This window comes from Myxocyprinus asiaticus, chromosome 14 (genome assembly GCF_019703515.2).
Source record: "Myxocyprinus asiaticus isolate MX2 ecotype Aquarium Trade chromosome 14, UBuf_Myxa_2, whole genome shotgun sequence".
Taxonomy (NCBI): Eukaryota; Metazoa; Chordata; class Actinopteri; order Cypriniformes; family Catostomidae; genus Myxocyprinus; species Myxocyprinus asiaticus.
Window position 1 is genome coordinate 8176074 of NC_059357.1, and position 9233 is coordinate 8185306.

The 9233-nt window shown below is 40.2% G+C and overlaps 1 protein-coding gene across 1 annotated transcript; it reads left to right on the plus strand.

Annotated features, from left to right (window-relative positions):
* Positions 1-3576: 3576 nt before the first annotated feature.
* mgat3a (beta-1,4-mannosyl-glycoprotein 4-beta-N-acetylglucosaminyltransferase a) lies at positions 3577-6287 on the plus strand. The gene is made up of 2 exons (XM_051717741.1): positions 3577-3807; positions 4557-6287. The coding sequence occupies exons 1-2, from the start codon at positions 3583-3585 to the stop codon at positions 5799-5801; spliced, it is 1470 nt and encodes a 489-aa protein (XP_051573701.1). The 5' UTR covers positions 3577-3582; the 3' UTR covers positions 5802-6287.
* Positions 6288-9233: the final 2946 nt, after the last annotated feature.

Here is a 9233-nt window from a genome sequence, read left to right on the forward strand (position 1 = left end):
GCTGTGTGGTTAGCTAGTTAGCTATAAGCTCGTTGTCACGGAGAGTAAAAGATGGACCAGCATTGCGTCTCACCAACTAGGTAACAACATAGCATGAAATCAACACTCAACAGACACCATCCACCACCGCACCATTGTCTGCTGAGCTGCAAAAACATGCTCTGATGTTTACCTTTCAATCTGCTACATTACTGACTGCACTGACAAACTATAGCTGGCTAACATGACAAACATATGTGATAAACATGAGTGACATGGTTGTCAGGGACAGGGTTAACATTATATTACTTATATTGAAAAGGGAAAATGATGGGGTCATTGTTTATTAATTTTCCAGTATGTATTTCACAAACTAGTTAGCATTTCACCGAGAAGACACTGCTTAACTCTGCACCGCTTAACTCCGCCCTGTCTGCAGAACCACCCTCAGCTCAGAGTCAGCTCTGTAAACAATGGAGTCGGAGCGCACTCTGCTGGACAAACTACATTATGACACCAATTCTAAAGCATTGTTTTCTGCATTATATATTCTGAAAAAAGTTTTCATATCTGCGCATATTGGTAAAAGGCTAATATCTGATATATTGCTCGGGCACTAGTTTCCACATTATCCCTTTGTATGTGTGAACGCACGCTTTATGAATGACACTGACCATGATCGTGTGATGGTTTTACTGTCTTTCTTGTGCTTCTCACTGTAAGGGTGGCAAGGTAAATATTTAATGTTTGTTTCACTGATTTATTGCATGATGTGTGAGTTGCTTTAGAAAACAGGTGAATGTGTTAATTATATTGTTCTACCAGCTGTCTTTTATTGTGATTGTTTTCTTTTGGTTTGTGTGTGTGCATTTAGCTATTATGGTGTTTTAATATAGAATGTATTAAACATTTCTGAAAACATCAGTCAAGGAGTTGACCATCAATTCAGTGGGGTAACTACAAGTACCATTCGACTCATTTTAGTGTTTTGAAGTAGTAGTGCAAATCAAAAACCGATGCATGTTCAAGTACAAAGTCCATGAGGTAAGTAAAGAAGAAGAGTGAATTCCCAGATGGTTAAATGGCTTGTCTGCTAACCATAAACTGCTCATTACCATAAGAGTGAACCTCGTAAATTCTGTCAAGAACATTCCTGGTGTCATATTTCAGCACAAAATAAAAAGAACGAAATAAGAAATGATATTTTTCATGAAGTAAATCAAGTCGGTTTTTAGGAGAATTTAGATTTTTTGCATTGTAAGATTATTTTCATGACAATAAAGCACCCCGTCCCCCAGTTCTCATAACCAGCCTGATCTCATATAAATTACGTGACTGTGGTGGAATTTTTGCAAAAAGATATTACATGGTTCCTTACACGCATCGCGGCAGTTCTGATGTGAAATGTCCACTGTGTGGCGCTAAAAGTGAGTTCCATTTTCTTCCAAACATACAAGGTTCTTAAAACTAATGCCCTATGGAGTTTTAAATCAAGAAAACAGACCTCCCTTCCCTTCCCTAAACCTTAAACCTAAACCTAACTAATAGTGTCATAAAAAGCAAATGTGTGATGAAAAACATAATTGCTGGAGCAACCACGTCATTTTGTGGTACTTCTTTGACACTTTCGACTCACATGCCCTTTGCATCTCCATGCACTATAGTAAAAGTTTTTAGATGTCATAAGACAGCATTGTGTGAGGAACAGGGCGAAAGTAGGTGTTTATGAACTGATTATCTGCAGTTTTACTGGTGATTTATGTAAAAGTGAATAAAAGTTATTGTTGTTGTAGCACCTCTTGTGTTCATTTCACCTGGAAAGTGGTGTGGAACGTACAAGGAGGCACGTAAAAATCATTTTGCAAAAGTGTAGATATAGTAATGTGAGACCAGGTTTTAAAAAACATTATGCAAAAAATCAAATCTCATTTTCATTGCTCTGGTCAGGCTGGTCTGGTTTGCATGTTTTAATGGGGTTTGGGCACAGGCTGAGATACCAGCTAGACCTGCAAAAAAGACCAGCATGGTCTAAGCAAGGCATGTAAATATACAGTATATTGGCACACTAAATCATACAAAAATCAAGAGTTCATGGCAAATTTGCCGCAAACTTGCCACAATATACCACTGATTATTTTCACATGCATTGAAAATTGAGCACTGCGGCAAACTTGCAGCAAATTGTCCATTGTTGCTTAAGTTTTTCTGCAGGTTCACCACTACCGGTGAAGAGCTGCAAACTTTTGGCAAACATTTGCGGCCAATCACAAGCTCATATGCATGTGATTATAACGAGCGGCAAATTTGCTGCAAATTCGTGGCAAGTTTATGGCTAGCTTGCCAGAATTGTAGATTTTTGGTAAGGAAACACAACAGCCACAGAAGAGTGACTTGGTTCAGAATGTACAATGAACCCAAATTACAGTCGCTAAGGTAAAGATTAATGTGGAAATACAGTTAACATGCTCTTTTGTGTTAATGTTTGATGGACGTAAACACACGCATCTCCATATCCAGAATCATTCAGTGACTTGAAAGCAGCAATCCTTTCAGCCAGGTGGTACATATAACATGACAGGAAAACATAAAACTGCAAATGTACAGTAAGTGTAAAAAAAAAGAGAGAAAAAAAAAAAGGATTTTGACACTTAAGTCACACTTAAAAATATGCAATAACAAGATATAAAATGAAGTGGCATCTGCAAACAAATGATGCTAGGCTTTTTCTCAGAAGTATAACTTCACTTTTCTTGCAACCACTTTTAACTAACTGGTCCAAAGGTTGTTTTTTATTAAAACATTTTAAGGGTTACTTGAATCAATATAATCTCCCTTACTTTGTAAGCTCTGTTTGGCTTTTCCCAAACATGCTCCAACAATAGAGTAAAACAGAATAGCTTAACAGTGAGATTGTTTTTGCTCTTTCCCATGGTAGCTAATGTCTCAAAACACTGCTCATCTATTAATGGAATGAGACAAAAACACCCCAGTGTTGGAGAAGAATATGTTTAGGGACTAAATCATGTTAGTCAGTTAATCTTAAATGCTCATGAATGACACCCGTGATCAGCTGCAACAAGAGAACGCTATGTCATTGCATTAGCTTGTTGCTATGTAATCACATGGTGGGGTTTTGTGGCCTTTTGTCTTTACATTGAAAAGACACTCAGGAAGTGAAGTGCTGAATTTCATTTTAGACACACTGAAGTAGCATGAACTGGATTTGCAGCTATAGTGGCACCAAAAACTATTTGGACACTATTTGCATTAGGTAACAACATATCAAACCAATGATATTTATTTGAAAGAAATATCCCTGCTGAGAAGAGGAAGAAGAAGAAGAAGAAGGGGGGAAAAAAAACACTTTAAACCATTGTGCTTCTCTTAGCTGGTTTAAGCTTGTCTCCCAGACTGAGTAGTTGAAAAGTGCCCAAAATGTCTCTAAAATCAGAAAACAGTCCAGCCTGACCATGCTGGAAGACCAGCAAACCATCTTAGCCTGGTTTAAGTTGGGGTTTTTTCTTCTGCAAAAATAGCACAAAAAACACACTTTTCAAGCTGAACATTAAACCGTAGTTTAAACAATTTGTTCTTTCTTACAGGATGAGAGTCAGGAGGTATAAGGTCTTCCTGTTGTGCTTGGTGGGGCTCTTTATCATTACCTTCCTACATTACTACAAAGCCCTGCACAATATTCCTTTACTACAAGAGCTCTCCTCGCCCTCTTCACACCTAAAGACACTGAAGATGGTCAGCAGTTTCTTCTGGAATGTGCCGGATACTGAATTACGGTTCCGCCACGACTATCACAAGCACAGCTATCTGCAGGTAAGGCCAATGAGAGTGTCTAGAAATTAATGAGAAATTATAAAGTGGTTTAGGGATCACAGTGTCCCAGAGGTCAGTTTTTCGTGTATAACTTTTGTTTTGCGTCTGATTCTAGTAAGCTTAGCTTAGGGTTAGGGAAACCTCTGTCAATGTACAATATACTATAAATCGAAGAAAGAACGGGAGTGATGTCATTTCAAACAAAATCTGTCCAAAAAGGTGTTTTTGAATTTGTTGCAGTGTTTTAAAACTGCTTGCCAGTGCAAACTTTCAGGAAAACTTTGTGCCGGCTGTTAAACGCCTTCTTACTGCTATTGGTCTACGTCATCGGTAAGAGAAACCCAGTGTTCTACCTAATTTGATGCCAATTTCTTTTTCTGGTTAATTTCTTCACTCAGGCGTGATCAGTCAGCATGAACATTATGACCATGTTACATACAGTGTTACAGCATTAGCACCATGACTGCAGAATGTAAACGTGATGCAATTCCGGGTTAGGTTAGGTTAGTTGGATTGAGTCAGAGGTTCTCATTTACAGACTGGTTTCAGGTTTCAACTTAAAGCCTGGACAGTCCTTTATAGTCATTATCCCTATTAATTTAGAACACACAAAACATGGATTATACTTTTGTTATTATGGTAGAAAGTAGACACATATTGCTGAGCATCAAGCTCAAGACAATGAGACTTAACCATGAATGTAATGAGTCTTTACAGAGTTTATAATAAGCTTCTTTTGCTCCAAATAGGGTTTTGTTGATGCAAATGTGATTCCGCCAGATGACACTTTTCCAAATGGAGACCTTCACGAACGTACCTTTGTCCTCCATGATGGTTCCTCATCATTTTTCGTCCACTCCAAATCCGGAGCAATGTGCTTCCACGAGGGGACTAAAATGTCAGAGTCTGCATCTCAACGTGCGATACTGCAGCAGCATCATCAACATGATTCGATCAATGAAGGCAAGAAGATGGTTGAGTGCGCCTGCCGCCAAGGCTGGCACGGCCCTCATTGTGGCATACCTACAATCGTGCAACATTCAAATCTCCAAACCAAGTCAAAATTAACACCCAGAAAAGTTCCTCGGCGAGTCATCAATGCCATCAACATTAACCACGAATTTGACCTTCTACACACTCGATTCCACGAACTTGCTGATGCCGTGGATGTGTTTTTAGTTTGCGAATCCAATTTTACTGCGTACGGTGACCCGAGACCTCTTTATTTCCGGCAGCTGATCCTAAATGGAACGTTTGATTACATTAAGCACAAGATCCTTTACATCTTCCTTGACCATTTTCCAAATGGTGGCCATTCAGATGGCTGGATCGCCGATGATTATTTACGAACGTATTTGACCAAAAACGGAATGTCACGCATTCAGGGCTTGAAAGCGGACGATGTTTTTATTATGGATGATGCGGATGAAATTCCCGCACGAGAGGGAATCCTTTTCCTCAAACTCTATAATGGCTGGACCGAGCCATTTGGGATCCACATGCGGAAATCTCTGTATGGATTTTACTGGAGACAATTTGGAACGTTGAACGTCTTGTCGGGTTGCACGGCAGGTATGCTCTTTAAAGTTTACAAGGGTGATGGAATTCTTCTTCGACGTCGGTCGTATTACAAAATGTCGGGATTCCGGGAATATGAGAACTCTATGGGACGCATTCTGGTACCGTGGGCCATCGGAAGCCCCGTTCACTATGCCGGATGGCACTGTTCCTGGTGTTTCAAACCAGAGGGGATTTATTACAAACTTACTTCAGCCCAGAATGGAGACTTCCCACGTTGGGGCGATTACACAGAAAAACGAAAACTAAGTTATATTCAAGAGTTAATACGGACTGGGGGTTGGTTTGATGGGTCTTTACCAGACTACCCACCTACAGACCCCAAAGAACATATGTATGCTCCAAAATACCTACTGGATAACTACGAAAAATATCAATACTTGCTGAAGAACCCATACACAAAAGATAAAGTTTAAAAGAAATGGGAATTTTAAGAAAAATTTGCAGGAAAACTCTTCTTTGTCACCAAAGGTTTGCTGCAGGTTCACCACTACCGCTGAAGAGCTTCTTGCAAACATTTGTGGTGAATCGCAAGCTCATTTGCATGTGAAAATAATGAGTGGGAAATTTGCAGCAAGTTTGCGTCAAGTTTCTTAGAACTCTAGATTTTTTTTAAGGGTAATTGAGATAGGTATACATTTTGTCTAATTGTGTTCTGCTATTAACTATTTGGTAAAACTTGCTTGCAAAACCATAGTGATGTCCAATTTGTGAGCAAATTGTTCTGTTGTATTGATTCTTTTCAACAAATCGGTTAACCTGGTTCAAAAATTGGTCTGAAGGACTTATTAGTGAATCAGCCTGAATTTGAATGATTTAAAATAAAAAATATTTTTAAATATTTTGTTCATACAAATGACTGGAAAGGTCACCCGTCATTTTTTAGCTGCCATGCTCATGGGAGATTTGGGTTCGGGTCTGGTCTGGGTCGTGTTCCCATCTCACTACCCACACTCGCACCACTTGATCTACTATCCCACTATTACTGTGTCTATCAATGAAAATGGCTACATTCCCAAGATAATAATAATATTAATAAAAAGAAATCAAACAGCACTAGCCCTATCTTATTATATGTTTACTGGTTTGAAAGGTTAAAAACAGGGCATAGGTGTACTTTATGATTTTATGATGCTTCATCTATTTTTTATGTTTTTAAACTGTAACAACAGTGAAATTGCAGCTTAAATGTCACTTTCATAGTTCTTCCAAATGTCTTCGGTCTCAGGGCTTTTACAGGGTCTGTCATGCGCTGGAGGTTTGTGATAATTCAATTATCAACACTCTCTCTAGGCATCTGTATCTAAAGTGTTTTATGTGAAGGTTGTGCCCCAGAAATGCAACTCCTATCAGCCAATGAGAGAGTAGTATTCAGTTGTTCATGTAATCGCAACATTGTGGCCCCTTGAGGCGACCCACTGCATATCAACTCAGCAAAAAAAGAAACGTCCTCTCACTTTCAACTGCTTTTATTTTCAGCAACCTTGGCATGTGTAAATATTTGTATGAACATAAAAAGATTCAACAACTAAGACATACACTGAACAAGTTTCACAGACGGGGGTGGGGGGGGGCGTCAAAATCAAAAGTAACAGTCAGTATCTGGTGTGGCCACCAGCTGCATTAAGTACTGCAGTGCATCTCCTCCTCATGGACTGCACCAGATTTGCCAGTTCTTGCTGTGAGATGTTACCCCATTCTTCCACCAAGGCACTTGCAAGTTCCCGGACATTTCTGGGGGAAACACTCTAATTTCTGCTCACCCTCCGATCCAACAGGTCCCAGACATGCTCAATGGGATTGAGATCCGGGCTCTTTGCTGGCCATGGCAGAACACTGACATTCCTGTCTTGCGGATCACATACAGAACGAGCAGTATGGCTGGCGGCATTGTCATGCTGGAGGGTCATGTCAGGATGAGCCTGCAGGAAGGGTACCACATGAGGGAGGAGGATGTCTTCCCTGTAACGCACAGCGTAGAGATTGCCTGCAGTGACAACAAGCTCAGTCCGATGATGCTGTGACACAACGCCCCAGACCATGACAGACCCTCCACCTCCAAATCGATCCCACTCCAGAGTAAAGGCATCGGTGTAACTCTCATTCCTTCGACGATAAACGCGAGTCCGATCATCACCCCTGGTGAGACAAAACTGCGACTCATCAGTGAAGAGCACTTTTTGCCAGTCCTGTCTGATCCAGCAAAGGTGGGTTTGTGCCCATAGGCGACGTTGTTGCCGGTGATGTCTGGTAAGGACCTACCTTACAACAGGCCTATAAGCCCTCAGTCCAGCCTCTCTCAGCCTATTGCAGACAGTCTGAGCACTGATGGAGGGATTGTGCGTTCCTGGTGTAACTCGGGCATTTGTTGTTGCCATCCTATACCTGTCCCGCAGGTGTGATTTCCGGATGTACTGATCCTGTGCAGGTGTTGTTACACGCAGTCTGCCACTGCGAGGATGATCAGCTGTCCTTCCTGACTCCCTGTAGCGCTGTTTTAGGTGTCTCACAGTACGGACATTGCAATTTATTGCCTTGGCCACATCTGCAGTCCTCATGCCTCCATACAGCATGCCTAAGGCATGTTCATGCAGATGAGCAGGGACCCTGGAGTCAGGAGAAAGGTCTCTTTAGTGTCCTAAGTTTTTATAACTGTGACCTTAATTGCCTACCATCTGTAAGCTGTTAGTGTCTTAATGACTGTTCCACAGGTGTATGTTCATTAATTGTTTATGGTTCATGGAACAAGCATGGAAAACATTGTTTAAACCCTTTACAATAAAGATCTGTAAAGTAATTTGGATTTTTACAAAATGATCTTTAAAATACAGTGTCCTGAAAAAGGGACGTTTCTTTTTTTGCTGAGTTTGGAATAAAACTGCTTTTTCAATGCTATCGATTCATTTTATGGCCCTGCGTGACCGAGATCATCACTCCTGGGAGGAGCTCCCATAGTGTCAAAGTGACCGACTTGAAAGGAAACCATGGTTAATTATTTTGGGAAGCCACAATAATTGCGAGGGAATGCAAAACTATTGCGAAGGGAATACAAAACGTATTGCAAGGGGATGCAAAATTATTTTTCAAAAAAAAAAAAAAAAAAAATTCCCTCCCTGTCCTCTAAGGGACTCATCATTTCATGTGAGTCAACATCGTTTTAAAGGGTACTATGTGTAAAATCTTTTAATGAGGAAAACTTTTTAATATTGGCCAAGTCATTAGTCTTTCAATCTTGCCTAATGTTGCCCAATGTGCCTTATATACCAGTACCTTCATACTCTAAATGTAAGCGGCTGGTGCATTGAGATGCTGTGAAAGAATATTCCGGGTGTCATTTTACTATTAACATATGCAGTGTCAGCATTGCTAAACAAGGGCCTGATTGTCTTTTTAATGCCGGCTGGACCAAATATGAATGACTGGTCTTCCAATGGATTGAAAACTGCTGATATGTGAGTGTTTTGTTCTTAAAACTGTTTAACCTCCTGTTTATACTCATCTCTCAGGTAGAAATCTTTGATGACATGGTTTAGAAATAATGCTGAATTTCCAATTGTTTCACTTCCCAAAACTGATGAAGTCTTTCAGCAGGTGGGTGGCTGCCTTCTAGGGAACTAGAAGTCGACAGTGCATCTGTTGAGCAGTTCAACATCCAAGAACCTTTTAGGGCACAAAAAAAAAACGAAATTAAATCTGAGCTGTTTTGTTGGATTCCATTCCCTAATCCTTTTGTAACCTGAGAGACAAAAGAAGTTCAGAATTCCTTTTCTCAGATCATATCTGTACACTCTGAAAGCATTTGTTTGGGCAAAGGTAAAGGGAGAGGTCATAGTTAAACTTTGAGTTTA

Coding starts and splice junctions, on each gene's coding strand:
- mgat3a (XM_051717741.1), top strand. CDS start 3,583: ATGAGAGTCAGGAGGTATAAGGTCTTCCTGTTGTGCTTGGTGGGGCTC. Junction 3,808..4,556: donor ACAAGCACAGCTATCTGCAG/GTAAGGCCAATG, acceptor TGCTCCAAATAG/GGTTTTGTTGATGCAAATGT.